The sequence below is a fragment of the Scomber scombrus genome, chromosome 8 (assembly GCF_963691925.1).
Source record: "Scomber scombrus chromosome 8, fScoSco1.1, whole genome shotgun sequence".
NCBI classification, from domain to species: domain Eukaryota; kingdom Metazoa; phylum Chordata; class Actinopteri; order Scombriformes; family Scombridae; genus Scomber; species Scomber scombrus.
The window spans coordinates 23,351,087-23,367,918 of record NC_084977.1 but is presented as its reverse complement, the minus strand read 5'-3'; the positions used below and the strand labels follow the sequence as shown (position 1 = coordinate 23,367,918).

The 16,832-nt window shown below is 39.9% G+C and overlaps 2 protein-coding genes across 3 annotated transcripts in view; one reads left to right on the top strand and one right to left on the bottom strand.

Annotated features, from left to right (window-relative positions):
* Positions 1 to 9,224, top strand: part of tprb (translocated promoter region b, nuclear basket protein) — a 23,831-nt gene extending 14,607 nt beyond the window's left edge. Inside the window, exons 35-51 of one of the 2 annotated variants that reach the window (XM_062423439.1) lie at positions 442 to 515; positions 658 to 854; positions 1,130 to 1,420; positions 1,840 to 1,994; positions 2,086 to 2,166; positions 2,666 to 2,854; positions 2,937 to 3,098; positions 4,837 to 4,930; positions 5,336 to 5,496; positions 5,606 to 5,659; positions 5,802 to 5,890; positions 6,456 to 6,565; positions 6,678 to 6,776; positions 6,966 to 7,122; positions 7,412 to 7,533; positions 7,636 to 7,731; positions 8,924 to 9,224. In XM_062423439.1, coding sequence (XP_062279423.1) covers positions 442 to 515; positions 658 to 854; positions 1,130 to 1,420; positions 1,840 to 1,994; positions 2,086 to 2,166; positions 2,666 to 2,854; positions 2,937 to 3,098; positions 4,837 to 4,930; positions 5,336 to 5,496; positions 5,606 to 5,659; positions 5,802 to 5,890; positions 6,456 to 6,565; positions 6,678 to 6,776; positions 6,966 to 7,122; positions 7,412 to 7,533; positions 7,636 to 7,731; positions 8,924 to 8,973 — 2,181 coding nt within the window. In that variant the 3' untranslated portion in view covers positions 8,974 to 9,224. Of the gene's footprint in view, positions 1 to 441; positions 516 to 657; positions 855 to 1,129; positions 1,421 to 1,839; positions 1,995 to 2,085; positions 2,167 to 2,665; positions 2,855 to 2,936; positions 3,099 to 4,836; positions 4,931 to 5,335; positions 5,497 to 5,605; positions 5,660 to 5,798; positions 5,891 to 6,455; positions 6,566 to 6,677; positions 6,777 to 6,965; positions 7,123 to 7,411; positions 7,534 to 7,635; positions 7,732 to 8,923 lie in introns of both variants that reach the window. The other variant, XM_062423438.1, reaches the window with a different exon arrangement.
* Positions 8,485 to 16,832, bottom strand: prg4b (proteoglycan 4b). Its single transcript, XM_062423440.1, has 14 exons — positions 16,679 to 16,832; positions 16,492 to 16,576; positions 16,019 to 16,135; positions 15,555 to 15,677; positions 14,710 to 14,763; positions 13,990 to 14,049; positions 13,666 to 13,893; positions 12,648 to 13,379; positions 12,040 to 12,126; positions 11,243 to 11,379; positions 10,914 to 11,070; positions 10,657 to 10,764; positions 10,050 to 10,178; positions 8,485 to 9,368 (listed from the first exon to the last, which is right to left on the bottom strand). Exons 2-14 carry the CDS (start codon positions 16,556 to 16,558, stop codon positions 9,259 to 9,261), a joined length of 2,109 nt encoding a protein of 702 aa, XP_062279424.1. The 5' UTR covers positions 16,559 to 16,576; positions 16,679 to 16,832; the 3' UTR covers positions 8,485 to 9,258.

Genomic DNA, 16,832 nt, shown 5'->3' with positions numbered 1-16,832 from the left:
CATAGAGACATTGAGTTAAGCGTTAAGGTTGCTAAAACAAGCGTAAAGCAAACTGATAATAAACAAAGCTCCCAAAGCACTTTTGTTGTTATTAGTTAGCTATTAATCTCTCTTTGGATTTTAGTTTTATTACCATAAACTAGAAATTACATCAAGTTTTCAGCACTGTAAAACTTACCTAAAATATTTCAGGTTTTGTTCCTAGAGCCAAAGAGCATTTTAAAGTCTGTTAATGCTTTGTCATGTAATGGTATGAGACAACTGCTGTCCCATGGGTGATGCATTGAATACACAATGGATTTGTGGTGAAAAATGTGAGACATGTCTAAAAGAGCATGTCCGGTGGTATGGTTACAAGTTTGGGTGGAACTCTACAGCATCATGACTCAAAGCACCTTGTTGATCTCCATGATGACTTTTGTCTGTCTGTCCTGATTTTAGACCCAGGAGCAGCAGAGGAGCACAGAACAGAGACAGATCAGTCTGAAGACAACCCCAGCTGCAGATAGGGGCAGGTATGATACACACCTGCAAAAGCTGCTTGTCATATATATGTATACTGTAGTGCAACAGAGATGCATAGAAATGAATAGACCATAGTTATTCCTAGTCATTATTAGGAGTCATTACTCAAGCCCCGATCTTTGTTTATTTCAGTGCTAGCAGCTCCGAACCTCCAACTGCCAACATTAAGCCAACACCTGTAGTGGCCACAGCCAGCAAGCAACCCGTCAACCCGGGGAACAAACCAACTCCAAGGGCAAGCATCAGGCCCATGATCACCCCAGCTACTGTACCCACCCCGACACCCACTGCTACTGTCATGCCCACCACACAGGTGGAGACCCAGGAAGGTAAGTCTAACAACAAAGCTTCAGATATGAATGTAGGAAACCAGCCAAGAGACTATTGGCCCTACAGATTAGTCAAACGTGATAAAGGCTACTCTACTAAAGACATATGATTTGGTTATGAATCCCCCTCCAACACTGACAAAGAGTGATTCCCTGAAATATATCTTGATACTATATAATACTTTTGGGGGCTCAGTGAAGAGTTTTTTTTATGGTACAATATCTCACTCTTCATTGGCTGAAACTCTTTTGCACTGATTGTGTCTCCTCTATAGCCATGCAGTCTACAGAAGGCCCACCAGTGGAGCATGTGACTGTGTACGGTAGCGCCAGTGGATCGGTGCGCTCCGCCAGCCCCAACATCCAGACCACTTTAGCGAGCCCCATGCTAAATGTGCAGCAGACCCAGACACAGGCCACAGCTTTTGTCCAGCCAACGCAGCAACAGAGTGTGACCCACACAGAGCCGGCCAATCAGGAGCCACCACCTGTCGTAATCGAGGCGACCCCCAGCTCGCAGGTGGAATGGCCTTCAACATCTTCTACTTCCTCTGTGTTTGGGACTGGTGAGAAATTATTTCTTTGAGAGTTGAGATGAATAAAGGTTTATGGTGGAGAGCAATGCAATTTTATTATACCGTTGTATTTTGAGAGATACAGAATTATTTGAAGAAACAAAGAGGTAGTTTGAGTTAATTAAATACACTTATTACCTTATTATAATGTTGCATGTAACACACAGGCTGCTATTTTGCAAACATTTGGAAGAAAAAGAAAAAAAAATCCATGCTGTGTCATCGTGTCAATTTTGCACCTGTATCAAACAGATTGGAGGAAACATATATTCAAGGAATTTCTTGTGCTTGCTGCTACAAATTTAACAATATGTGCATGAGTGCAGGCAGCTATCAACTATGATTTTAAAAGTATCATTTAACATCACTGTATGGCAATAGTCTAAACAGTAACCATGCCTTATCTCCAGTTTCAGCGACACCAGGAACCTCATCCATGTCCAAAAGACCTCGTGAAGAGGAGGAAAGCACCACCATGGTCACTGACACAGAGGCCTCCCAGGAGGATACCTCCAGGGCTCCTATACCCAAGAAGTTGCGCATTATCCAGAGAGTGGGTCCAGAGGTGCGAAGCAGGGTTACATACAGATCTCATTAGATGTTTTTAATGATTTCAAAATTGGCACAGTTCTTAATGTGTCATGTGTTTTACTCAGGAGGAGGTGCTGGCTGAGGACAGTGTTGAGGCTGAAGGAATGGTGCCAACAGACAGTCAGGACGGTGCAGAAGCCAGCCAGGTCATTATATCATCTAATACAAATAAATAATACATTTCAATGATCTCTTTACTTTAAGGTGTAAAATATATTTCTGTTTTCTGTCCCCAATATGTCATTAAGATGCTTTGGTATGATTAAAGAGCACAAATAAGGCCAGGATTGTTGGCCAGGGTCATTTCAGTGCTGTTATTACTGCTGGCAATTAACTTCATTTTTTCCGTACACCTCATTGTTGTGAGATTTACATCTTCAAATGAGCAGTTTTTTTCTTCTTTTTGCTTTACCAGAGAAGATGAACATGCTGCAACTGCATTTTGCTTCTTACATGTGTCGGGGAAGAATTATGGCCCAAGAAATCTCTATTTACAGCTATAAATTGTTTGGTCTGATGAATACAATGAAACAGGCAGGAGTAGTTAATACTAATGTTGCTGAATTAATTTGGTATTCACTTTTTGGTAGTACATGTAGCACAAGACCAAAAGTTGAACATGGCTTTCATTGTATCATCCTGCAGACGGAGGAGTTTCAAGTACTGGAGGACGGAGATGAGGGCACAGCTTCCCAGTCTGTTTCAATGGACCAAGAGGTTTCTCTGACACAAAGTGAAACCCCTGACCAGCATCAGCGGGAAGTTATCATCATCGTAACAGATACAGAGAGTGAGGAGGACCAGGAAGAGGAGGAGGAAGAGGAGGAAGAACAGGTAGATTCTTTAAGGCAAAATGTATCAGTGCGGAAATTTGTCTTTGTTTCCTCCCAACTGATTTTATCACTGCCCAATACAGGACTACGAAGATGAGGAGGAAGAGGAAGACGAGGAGGAAGAAGAAGAGGAGGAAGATGAAGAAGACGAGGAGGAAGATGATGGAGGGATGGGGGAAGAAGGGGAGGACAGTAACGAAGGGAGCGGGGATGGAAATGAGGCGTACGAAGGAGACGACACAGAGGTTCGATTACTCCATTACAACTTTGACCTTTTTTTTACGCTCAGACACCCACAAAACTGTCACATCCAGTACAGCGCATTAACCCTTCCCACGCTTACAGTCAGAGACTCACACGCTTTCCCGCTCACACTCAGTTTTTCCACTCTCTCGTTTCACTGTCACACTCATATTTTATCCCTCTGTCGTAACTTTCTGTCTGCATGTAGGCTGCGCGTGTGTGTGTGGGTGGGTGGGTTGGAGGGAGGGATGGTGGGTGTGTTTGTTGATTTTGGTTGTTTACCTTTTTTCTACATGTTCAGTGGGGTGAGTCAGTGTCTGCATAGGCACAGTTAATGGTCTTTTACTTATAATCTGCATGTGTGAAAGTTGTTTGATGTGGGGAGTCTGCAAACCACCGCCCAGTTGTGTGTGTGTGTGTGTGTGTGTGTGTTTGTTTTGACATAAAATAATACATTTTTACAACTTTTTAAAACCAGTTGTTAGAAGAAGAAGAAAAAAACACATAGCAGCTGACACAGTGACTGATGTTTAAATACATGCAATAAAATCTAAACTGTAGGTGTCACCTCTGCCTACGAGAAAAAAACAACCTAGTTTTTGTAACATTCCTAAGGGTTTGCTTCAAATTTTCCAGAATTTTATTCATCCTGGAAACTCACCTGGAAATGCAACGTTTAACCGTCCGATGAATGAGTTCATCAAATGCCAATTATTTTGATAATTGAACAATCATTTTAGTTATTTTTTAAAGAAGAAAATGCCTAAATTCTCTAAATTCTAACCCTTCAACGTGAATATTTTGTGGTGTTTTATGGCAGTGAATATCTTTGAGGTGTGGACTGTAGGACAGGACAAAAGAAGACATTTTAGGTTGCGACTTGGGCCTTGAGAAACAGTAATCAACTTTTTTTTTTTTTAAATCATTTGATACATTTAATTGTCCAAATGACTTATTGATTAGTCTAGAACATTTATAATGAATATAATCATTAATATGTTATAGTTGCAGCTTTAGTTTCTTCATGATAAAACATATTTATGAGGCTATCACTGATTAAATTATGCTCAGTTTATTCTCATATTATGGGATTAGTCTTATGATTAAACAATTATTGCCATTTATTGTTTCTTATATTTTATATTTGTATTGTAATCAGGGTGTCCTTGAAAAAGGCAGCTTGCTCTCAATATAACAAAAAAAAGTTTGAATCATCTTAAACCACAACTTTAAATCAACCAAATATATTTAATTGCCTCATTTCTATTTAGTGTGTCCATGGTAGGTTTATGATGTAATGGTTGGTTTTGTTTTTCCCCCTCTATCTCTGCTGTCAAGTTGGGAACAGCATGTACCATATTTTGAATGATAGTATTTTACATCAGATGGAACAAATCTTTCAAAGTTTGTCAGCTAATAATGGGTTCTCAAATGTTTCTCACCTTTGAAACATATGTGTATTTATGGAGATGTATTAATGTATTTTACTGGAATTTCTAAACTTTTTCAAAAGGGCATTTCTGTTCCACACAAGGAGGAAATGGATCATAATGTGTATGAGTTGCCCTGCCAGTATATCCTGGCATCCATAACGTGGGAAAACAAACCCACTGCTGATTTTATTTATTGCACATCTTTATTTCCTTTTTCATTTTCTGTTTTGAAATTTCTACTGATGGTTTTCCTTTTTCTCTTATGACTCTTGTCTTTATTATTTCCTTTTGTTCTTCCCTTTCTCAGGGAGCTGATGTAACAGACCCTGGCACAGAGACAGAAGAGAGTTTGGGGGCGTCTGACTCCACCCAGAGGCCCGCAGATTCCCAGACACCCAGCTGTAAGATCCAGGAAAGCGTGTCGAATGCACATACGTAGATCCACCTCAAACTCTCCACTTGCGCTCACAAACTGTCCCGCCATCCAATTAGTTATCTGAGACCTCAACGATGACTGAGAAAGATGTAATATGTTGTTGTCTGTCTGAAAGGAAGAGTGGCCGAAGTGGTAGCCAAAATAAAGGTCATTTTCAACAAGGGCACATAAAAGTTGTTTTTCTTTGAAAATGAATAATAAGTTCTTAGTACATTAGACAGGTGAGGCACACATTATGTGAAGATAATATAATACAATACATTTTTCTTGAGGGAACCTGCCAGATACTGGAAAATAATCCAATTTATTTATTTCACCACAAAGAAAGAAGCTGCTTCTGTTAATCATGTCACGTCTGCTACTGTTATAGTTGAGAGCAGTGCGATGGAGGTCTTTTCTACAGAGCAACCCATCACGAGCTCTGGTACACGCATGCCCCAGTCGCCACGGAGACCAACACATCAGCTGCCCGCCCGACTGAACACGCTGCCCGCCCCAACATCAGAACTAGGACCTCCTGCTCAAGTTCAGGTCTGAAAGAAAAAGGGGCAGATTTCAATGAGATAAATATAAAAAGAATATAACTTCAATATGTTTTGTGGCACAGTACAATATTTAACAGTTTTGTTATATATCACAGTGTATTCCTGTTCGTCGAGTCCCGCAGCTTGCTCCTGGGATGTCCAGCAGTGCTGTAAGTCACATCTGCAATTGTAGAAAATCCAAAAATACACCTTAAATATACAAAATTACCTTAATTATACAAATGTTAGTTTTAAATGTTTAGTCCTGTTTAGTCCTCCAATGCTCTTCTGCCATCTCTCCCTCTGCAGCAGCACTTCTTTGATGATGATGACAGGATGGTTCCCAACGCTCCCACTCTGGTGGTGCCACACCGCTCTGATGGTTTTGACCAGGCCATGCAGTAAGTCTCACACACACACGTACCACGGAAATCAGTGTAGAAATTTCAGTTTCATTAGTAATAAAAGTGCTGATAATGCTGATCTAATATCATTTTGTTCATATTTTTTAGTGTAACGTTAAGTTTCTAGGATTTATTTAAGAGATTAAGTGATATTAGTTTTGTACTTTGGGCTCTCACTTTTCAAAAAGTCAAGTTGAAATTAATTTGATCCAACAAGCAATTAAGTGAGTGGTTTCATCAAGGTTGTAGCGTTGACATTGCTCCATTTATTTTAAAGCCTCCACTGCCTCACTTGGTAAATTTGCCACCTATTGTGTTTTCCCCAAAAATACTACGTATGTATGTGTTTACTATATTGGGTTTTGTTTTTATTTCTCAAAATTGTTTTGTTTTTTTTCAATTTTTTCTGTTAAATGTTTGTTTTATGTAAAGCACATTGAGTTGCCACTGTGTATCATTACTACATTTCTTCTACTTTATAGCTTATTTGTGAGGGGTTTTTTTTAACTTTCATCGTGTTGATCTCATGGCTCTGGTTGACTCTGTGTGTTTTGTTTGCCAGTTCTCCACAAGTGGCCGGTGTCCCTCGCTTCCGGTTTGGCGCTTCAGAGGACATGCCACAGACCAGCTCGTCCTCGCACTCTGACCTGGGACAGCTTGCATCACAAGGAGGTACTCCACCACCACCACCACCACCACCACCACATGTTCTGCAGTTTCTATAAAGTTTCTCTAAGTTTCCCTTTTCTTCAAACTTCAAATCAATTCTTGTGAATGTCTTCAGGTCTTGGCATGTTTGAAAGCCCCCTGTTCCTCGCATCTCATGAAGAGGAGTCTGGTGGACGCAGCGTTCCCACCACACCTCTCCAAGTGTCAGCGCCAGGTATGTCTCATCACTCTGATGTGAGGAGATCTGGTCTGGTTTAGTCTTCTCATTAAAATACTCATTTCACACTAAAAAACATTGACAGTTGACATTGAGTTTGGAGGAGATTTGCAGATTTTGGAGGACTACCAGATCCTCCAACAAAAATCAGGGAGTGTATCTTGTTTTCATGTTCATCTCTTCCAGTAACCATCTTCTCAGAGGTGGTTCAGTCAGACGCCACGGAGCACACCTCCCAGTCAGTTCCCATGGTGAGCACATCGACACCGAGCCTGGTCGTGGCAGGAGCAGCCGGTTCAGGGGAGGAAAGAGATGATGTCTTCCTGGAGCCAGACACTGATAGGTGAGACTCACTCCTCTCTGTTTTTTTTGGTGCTGATGTTGAAAGTCAGCCCCATGGTCCTTGTTTCCCTCCCTTTCAACTACAGCGTTTATTCCTGTATATGCAGTATTTCTTTTCAGTAGTTGTTGGTTTAATTTGAAATGTAATCCTGTCTTTATGCACTGTAAAAATCAAATTTTAAAACTGTCAGAAAATTGTCAGGTTTATATTAGTATTTTCTTGCTTCACTGCATGATTACATAATTTGTTCAGATAGCATGTATTTTACATGTTGGTATGTTTCCTCCAGGCCCAGTTCAGAAGCGTCAGCGGATCCTGTGGTGTCTCAGGGGGATATGGAGGAGTCAAGCCAGCCGTCTGACAAGTCTAACCTCCCCTCCACCAGCCAGGAGCCCTCTTCCAGCTCTGCAGGTAGAGTGTTGCCTCATGACTTGGCAGCTTCCTGCATAAACTTCATATATAATTCCTCTATTAAGTTCATTGCTGTTGTTGATTGCTGTGGTGTTTTTCTAGATACGAGCAGTGCTCCACCCAAACCCTCCAGACCTGGATCCAGCAGACAGCTGCAGCGCTGGCCAGAGAGCCGCGGTGGGCGCATGAAGAGAGGAGGTAACTACTACTATAAATATTTGAAAGCACATGCACACAAATTATGTATAAAGCTAACACTGATCATTTTGGCTGCTCATTGCCAGCTCAATACAACAAAATTGTATAGTTGTGCAAAATGGCTTGAAAAAATCCCTTCTCCTCTTCTATATTGATTTAAAGCATAAAATAAAATAATATCAAATATATTGAGATCTTTCACTCTATAACCCCGCTTTGTGTGATGTCACATGAATGATATCTCAAATGAAAGAAGGAGAAGCTGAACAAAGTAATACTCAACAACTCTGCGTTGTACAAAAATCACTATTCAATTGTGGTGAAAAGAACTGGTGGTAGACCATGACCAGTAAAGAAAAACAAAAACATCAGAGTAAAAAAAAAAAAAAAAGAATATAGAAAGGACTCATTTCCTTCCTGGAAAAACTAATTTTCAGCACAAGCTGAGTCAAGCTGCGTTGGCACAGCATTCATGCACACGGTCCACTCAGCTCTCTTGAGTGAGTGAGCATTTGCTGTGGCAAAAAACATAGTTTGATATTAAAATGTCAGCCTTAAACAGGATTGTGGTTTGAGGAAAAATACAATTGACTTTTGGTTGGAGATGCTTTTCTGACTTTGGTATTAAGAAATGTTGTTAGGGCACACCAGTTTGGTCTAATCAATAAGTGAAGACATTTTTCACTGTTTTTATGTTCACACCACAACCAGCAGCATAAACCCAGACACAGTAGAGGAGGATTTCACACAGACTTGTATAATAACATTGCATCTTTATTGCAAACCAAATAAAAAGTTACACATTTCATCGTTAATGTTTCAGACTTAACAATAAAATATTATTGTTCTTTAATTATATATTTCTTTAAAAATTGCATGCTTGAAAAATAGCACTGAATGTTAAGCCCAGTAGTTTTTGACCAGCAATAATGTTGTCTGCACAAATCCTGACAAAGCTCTTTTTTTTATTTTAATTACCCGATCATAGCACTTAATGAACACAGTATCAGTCAAAAGTTTGAAAAAACCTTCAAATGGGTCCAAACTTTTCACTGGTACTGTGTATTGTGCATTATAAAACTAATTCTTTCAATAAGGTCATCATATTTCACATTTTATACAGCCACTGCAAATAATCTTTACACCAGTATAGCAGGCTTGGTCTTAAAAAGCTCTCTTTATATTCCAACAGGTCAAGCATTTCCCTCTCGGGGTATACATGGGAGACGATTTGCCAGATGAAGCACTAAAACTGGACAAACATGACTGCAGAACTTGTCTTTCCCCCCCAGAACCACATTATATATTTTTTAAATCCGAGTGTTGAGCTTCTATATTCAGTCATGATAATGTTCACTTGCTCTGAAGCCTGTTGTGTTTTTTTGTTTTACGATAGTTTTTTTTAATGTACTTAGAAAGTACCTTTTCTTATCAGTCCATGCTGAAGCAATGTGTTTTATGAAGAATGTAATAAACTTTAAAAACCATGAAAATTTGGAAGACGATTTCTTTTGAACAGTCTGGTTTTCAGACTTTCTTTGGGCATTTGAAGACGCTGTTGCTCTGAGGTGACGTGCTGGGTTTAGGGGCAGCAATGACGGGACGTGCAGCATCCACCCTGATGTTGTAGGATTTGGCTGTAAAAGAAACAGAACAGACAGTGAATTAGCTTTTGAATTCATGAATGATGTGTAAGATGTCTTTTTTTGCCATACAAGTTCCAAGAGTTCTGACAATTCTGCTACAAAAGGACCTGAATTTCAAGGGCCGTTGTTTCTTGAATGATGTAAATGATGGTAAGCCCCTCCTGATGTGAAGTGAGTGAAATGTTTTACAGGAACTCTACGTAGCTGTAGAGTTATGGTTTAAAACTATAGGTATCATTATTGAAGTGGAACCTCAAGTGCGGTTACTGCGCAATAAACTTGATGGACACCGCCCTCAATGACCTTTACATCTGCCCAATCCCCCACCCCACTCTGATACACACACCCAAACACACATGGTCCTCATTAGGCGTTTCAGACACTTTGAATGAGAATAACAGACAAGTGAAGGATGGTTTTGTTCTTTTGAGAATAAACTAAGTATGGACTGAAATAGAGGAGATGAGCAACCATAAAAGCATAATGGCTAAGTAAAGACATCACATTTTGGGAGGTGGGGTTGAGCTAATCCAAAATATGGCCTTTCTAATGATCTTGGGAATTTGAATATTGGAACAATTAAAAGAAAGTAAATCTTAATACAAAATAAACCCACCCTATAAATAAATACATTTAGAGTTATAAGTCCAGTACTGGTATATCTTAACTTACATTTAGAGAAGACGTAGTATTTGTATCCCTCTGGTTCTCTGATGGCCGGGATGGACACAGCAGCTGTGATGGTGGAGGGGAAACCTGTCCAGGATTTCCTGATGTTAATTGTTGGCCCTAAGAGAGACACTGGAAACAAAACAGTCGCGTTTAAAATGATGAATAGAATATTCTTTGATGCTTTTGCAAATTCGTGGGGATTATTTTCTTTTTTTTTACATCTTTCTGTCCAAACTCACAACTCAACATTTGCAGTCTCATAAACAGCACACAGGCCATTTGTTTCCACTTGCCAATTATTTACAAGATGGACCTTGTTGCCCCTCTCAATTCACCAAAGCATGAGTCATTTTTTCAGAGAACTACATGTGTTGTAACTCAAATAAAGCATGTTCATATAAGTTCAGGCCTATCTGTTAAAATGCTCAGCAAACACCCTGTACACACATCAGTTATATTTACACAATCTGCATTTCAACCATTGTTTAGATGTGATCTGATAGCAGATACCAGAAATGGGGGTATATAAATGAAAGCTAAAATGCATTAATGTAACAGTGAAATATATATATTTTTAATTTATTTTTATTTTGTATTATTGGCGTACCTGCTTGTCGAGCCAATCGGTTGCGGATTGTGGTAACGGTGTACTGGACTTTCCTACCACATGTTGGACTGGTACCAAACTTGTATGAGTATTTCTGGACCATTCCCCCTGAAACAATCAAGAGTTAGTCTAAGAATCAATTAATTGAGAACATTGGTATGATAAACAGTATTTAACTAATAACACACAACAGCAATTGATAAAACTAGAAAGAAAGCTAGGTAGTGAAAAAACATGTTTGTCAAGCAGTTCATCACCTCTCTTGAAGAAGTAGACTGACTCTCTCCTCTGACGATATTGAGGCACAGACAGAGCAGCTGTGATGTGGCCCCGAAGCCCATCAAAGCCTGTTTCAATTAATTGTGGATATCCAGTGTCGATAACATCATTTTCATATCTCCAGTATCGGTTTCCCTGCAAACCAAACCAAAACATTCAACTTCTGGGAACAAAAATTGATCAGTTCAGCACTTGTAAAATGGCTTCAGGTTAAAAAAAAATTTAAAAAATTAATAGATAAATAAATAATCTGAATTTCAGATTTGTCAAATGCACTTCTTGGTTCAGATGAGATAACAACAATTACCTTGAAGATGTATGTTTTCCCCTGGCAGTTGCAACGGGTAAACACAGTGTCAATGGGGGATGGGACGCCCCACACTTGTGTGATGCTACGGGCAGGACCCGGCACCCTGTTACTATCCAGAAACCAGAAGTAGTGCCCTGTGAAGCAATATTACATTTATAAGACTGGTCCACCCACATACACGATCACTTTAAGAGCCTCTTCACTCATTCGAAGATGAAAAATAATACTCGGCTTTGAATAATAATTTGTGTCTAATATGTTTTTTTCCACAGAGAAATTCAATTAAGTTTAAAAAAAAAATCTGAATTTGGTGCCCTTGTGGCTTCAGGGTTAAGACACCGACCACGATTTGAGTCCAACAGGGGACATTGTTGCATGTCATTTGTAAGGTATACAAATGGGCAAAATATATACAGTATATATATATGACTAACAACAAAACAAGTTGTGATGTCACAAATCCTACTTGTTCATACTCATAAACTCAGATTTAAGGTGAGCACAGAACAAAATATTTTCCTAACTGAGCAAAATATTGAAAAAGCTTATAATGTCAACACATTGTTCAGTGGAGGGGGACTTTAATCATTTTCATAATTTTTCAAAACTTGTGGAAACTGTATATTTTTTAGTTAGTTATCAAAGTTTCATTTTCTGTTCAGTAATGACTTTGGTTCTTTCATTTTTGTGCTCACTTGTATTTTAATTAACCTACCTGTATTTGGATTAAAGCATGACAGAATTGTTAGATCAATGACTGTGAATGCACTCAATATCAGTTTACTGCCACCAACCTCTGAAAACTGCTATTGTTCCATTACTCAATGTGGTGACTGCACTGACCGGCCGTCCGCTACACAGGTTTGTATCATTGCTATCATCTGGGGAAAAAGGACACATTTGTGAGAAAAACATGCAAGAAAACAAAGAAACTATGCAGTCACAGATTGGCTTACTGAGCGTTAAATTGGATTTTTATATTCCAGGGCCTTCAGGGACTTTTCCTGCACTGTGAACTTTTGTCTATTCTTAAAGTATCTGAGTATCTGTCCAATTTCAAAGGACAACATGATTCATTTACAATGTGGGAAAACAGCCACCTCTGTCACTTAATATAGAGTAACTATGCTTTGAAGAAAACTGCATTCTTCCAGATGCATAATGAAACAAAGCTCATAAACAGGCTGTGAACGGTCATAAATATATACCAGAAACTAGAGGTCTTCAGATTTGTATCAGAGTAACTTATGAAAAATAGATCTCAGTATCGCTTACAGGAAAGAAATAACATTACTCACTGAAATTTACCCTCTGATTAGTAACATAAATCATTATTTGGGGTCATTTCTTTTCTAGGGATGTTGTGCAGAGGATCTGGACCAATGCTAAAAACATTCCTTACCTCCTTGGTAGTCTCTAGGGTTGTCTACATTCAGAGTTCGCGAAGGATCCATAGGCTTTGTGTCAGGTTTGGAGATGGGTTTAGATGGAGTTGGTTTAGTCGGAAGTGGCTTGTGTGGGCCAGGTTTGACCTGAGGTTTTGAGGTGGGTTCAGATGGTTGGGGCTTGGTTGGTTCTGGGGTGACTTGTAGTGGATCAGCAGTGGTTTCTCCTGGCGTGGCATCATCTTTCGTGTCACCTTGTGGCGCATCTGTGATTAAGGGAACGCGGGTTGTCAGGGAATCAATCTCTGCTGCTGGAGAACCATCGGTGGAGGGATCTTGAAGGTCCGGCAGAGAAGAGGAAGGGTCTGTTGTGGCGTCCCCAGAGTCGCCTCCAGTACCATCTGGCTCTGGCTTTAAAGTGGTTCCGTCTGGGATGGGTGTTGGGTCCAGCATTATAGAGGCAGAGGTGGTGGCGTCTTCTGAGCCTGTGGAGGAGTCCTGTTTGAGCTCTGTGGATACTGAAGCCACAGGTGGGTCGGATGTGGTGGTGGGGGCTTCAGTTGGATCTGTATCCCCTGCCTGCACTTCTGGCTCTGGCTCTGGCTCTGGAGGGTTAGCTGTGGCATTAGGGTCTGTTTGGGGCGCTGAGGTTGTAGTAGGCTGGCTAGAGACATCCTGAACTTCTGTGGAGGCTGGAGGAAGAGTTGTTCCTGAGTCAGGCGAGCTGGTCGTCTCAGGATCACTTACATCTGGAAGTGGACAAACATGAGTACAAATATATGGGTGGAGAAAAATGACAAATGCAGATGCTTCCATAGTGAGCTTGAGGGGTCATTGAATGGTTTGATGATTATGAAAATGATGTGAATTATACACTAACACTGTCACTGCCGAAAAATAGAGCTCCACAGTCTTGGAGAATCTATAGTCAGGAGCTTTAAAACTGTTCTGGTGTCTGGTGTCTGGTGGTGAAATAAATGTATTTTTTCCTGTAATTTGTCTGTATACTGCCAGGTCATCCCACATATCACATACCTGCACTCTCAGTGGGAACTTCTCCACTGGCCTGTGTTGGTTGATTATCTGAGGGAGTCATCTGTGTCTGAGGGTCTGTAGGTGGCGTGGGTTCAGTGGTAACTTGATCCAGCGGGTCAGCAGTAGAGGGTCCATAGCCACTGGTGCTTTCTGGGGTAGGTCTTACCAATGGATCCTCTGGTCCATTGTTGGTATACTCATCAGTGGGAACGCTCTGGCCGTACATATCTACAGGAATGTGACAAGTGAAAAAGGATTCACATTTCTAAAACTTTACTGGGGAAGGGCTTAACTCTTTTTATTATTCGTTCACATCTCGCTCACCATCACTGAGATCATCTTGTGGATATGATGATGGACTGGCCATCGGAAGTGAATGGTCATCTGTGGGAAAATAAGACAAAATCAAATTAAATGAATGTGACGTAGACAGACATTTTAGACAAAATTGCTGTTCTTTAAAATGTACGTAATATTTTCCGGTATTACTTTAATTAAGCATGAACATCACTCAGATGGTGACATCCCGGACAGAAATGTCATGAAATGTCTTTCTCCTGAGAGAGAAATAACAAATGCAAAAGTATCTCCACCCACTAATTTGCTTCAAGCCAACTCCTGAATTAAAACCTCTAAGAAAATGTTCTGTCATCCTCTCTTGGCCGCATTTTGTGCTTTCCTCTCTTGTGACTGAGCCTGTGCCTGTTACCCTCCCACACTTCTCACAACACTGCTTCCTTGTGTTTCTGTTGGCCAGTGAGGCTTGTGCTCTTGGCTTGTTCTGGTGAGACTTGGCTTCCAAACAAACCACAGAGCCGCAATGTGGCTGTCAACCATAAACATCTTCCTGCCGTTCTCTTTACATATGCCATATTAAATGAATTGAGTTCAGTTCATAATAATCATTTAAGTTATTTCAAACAAGTTATTTGAGTACAGTTCAGAGAGCATTGGTTTCTGTCACTGGAATCAAGTTGCAGTTTATTTAATATATGTGAAATATATTTTTCTATAGTATAGTACATTTTTAAAAAGTATACTCACCTTCATTGTCTCCCTCGCTGAATGGTGGCTCTGTTGCTTCATTCAGAGATGGCTCTATGTAAATATTTATAAATTAAGATTAGAAGACTAACCATGAAAAAAAAATGTAAATCATACATCCTAAATGACTGAAAATTAAGTGAAGAAAATAAAAACCTCTTGCCAAAACAAATATACCTGTGGGTTTGTTATGGTTTACATTATTGCATGGTGCTGCTACATTGGCTGCTCCATTGATTTCTTCTGTGGTAATTATGAAGACAGAAAATATTGTCAAACATAACCCAATGCTTCAGTGCAGATTACTGCATGCATTGCATGCTACTCCACATGCTGGTGGACATGCAGGCTGTTTTTGGCTGATATCAGACAGAATTTTCAACTCAGTGGAGTGGGCGGATTCAATGGTCTGAACCCAGGCAAAAGCTGTTTGATATTTGATGTCAATATTTGTAACATCTCTGCTCATCCTGACACTTTTAGTCAGCCTCGTTGTTCATGCAAGTGAAGTAATCTCAGATTGCAATAATTGTAATTCTTGCGTAATGCTAGAGCTGTGAAAGGTGAGGGCTGATTTTAACATGCAGCCATGCTTTCACTCATACAACCCCTAATACATTTGGTGGTCCTGTATCAAATGATATAAATCAAAACACTAAATTAAGATATATGACCACCTAGCTTTTTTTTCTTTAACTTTAATCTTTAACTTCATCAGGATAGTATCATGAAGATACGACTACTTAATACACTGTGAAGGTAATCTGTGGTCTTTAACATGCCGAAAGAGACACACACACACACACACACACAGTCATGCTGAATGTATGCTGGAGAAAACTTGCCTTCTGCATCACAGTGGGCCTTGAAATCTGGACAACACTGGTTGTACTTGATGCAATCGGGGTCGCAAGTACACTTCCGGCCTCTCTTAAAGGATTCTCCACACCGACCTTGACATGAGTTTACTGTGGCACAACAAACATGTGCAGTGAATTTACACAATGCAGATTCTCCTATATAGATTTGATTTCATTTAGGCAACATGTATGCATATGTAAGACTGCACTCTGACGAGACAGGGATTGTTTAAAAATCAATATGAAGTTGAAAATCAATGATAACTTCACTGGTAAGAAATAAGGCTGACATGGAGACACTTTAGATTAGTGATGTAAAACTGTGTTATGAGTAACTCCAGATGTTGACGCATATTAGTGTTGTAGGTTGAGATAAACAAAGTAAATATTTCTGGTTCCACTAGCAACACCACAAAGTTGTAACTAAACTAGGAGAGAAAAGGTCTTACCTGTGGTGCATTTTGATTCATAGTCATCACAGCATTCACCATAATTCAGGCAGGTATAATCACACTGGCAGTCATAACCTCTGTAGTATTCACCACCACATCGTCCTTTGCAGCTTGCTGTTTATGAGAAAGAGCACATGGAAACTTAGAAAAATTGTTAGAGAGGGACATACACTCTGGAAAATCAGATGGAATCAGTGCTTTAGTAAATAGCGTCATTTCTTCCTCCAATAACATGGTCTACTCAAGCATGTAGTCTGAACTGCTGCCAGAAATTGATTTTTGAAGTCACATTGACAGAAGTTCCATCTCTGGTAAATAATTGTTAACATAGTAAACATGAATTAGTACAAACACAGCAAACACACAACACATCATCATTAAAAACATCTTGTTTTGCACCTGCATGCGTCTAAAAGTCTGCTGCAGTTAAAAGATTTTCTGTGTAATAGAAATATGTCACAAGTACTCACTCTGAGCAGCACTAAAAGTCACAGCACAAGCCACAAAAATAACAGAGCAAAATATAGTGGAAGGCATCGTCCTGAAAACCTGAAACTGAACATAAGACACACAAAAATGTGATAAATCAGATTCCAGTTGCATGAGTGTATCACCGCCTATGACTGAAACTCCTGAGATAAACACAAGTGTACCTACCTTGGTTGAGCCTCTGTGTCTAAATCCTGCTGAAGGTTTGACTCAAGCTGCTTTTAAAGGGCTGAGAGAGGTCAGCTGACTTCCCAATAATTGTCGTATCCGGTCTAATTAAAAGTGTGATGAGCTCACAGGCTGTATGTAGGGAGGATCCCCC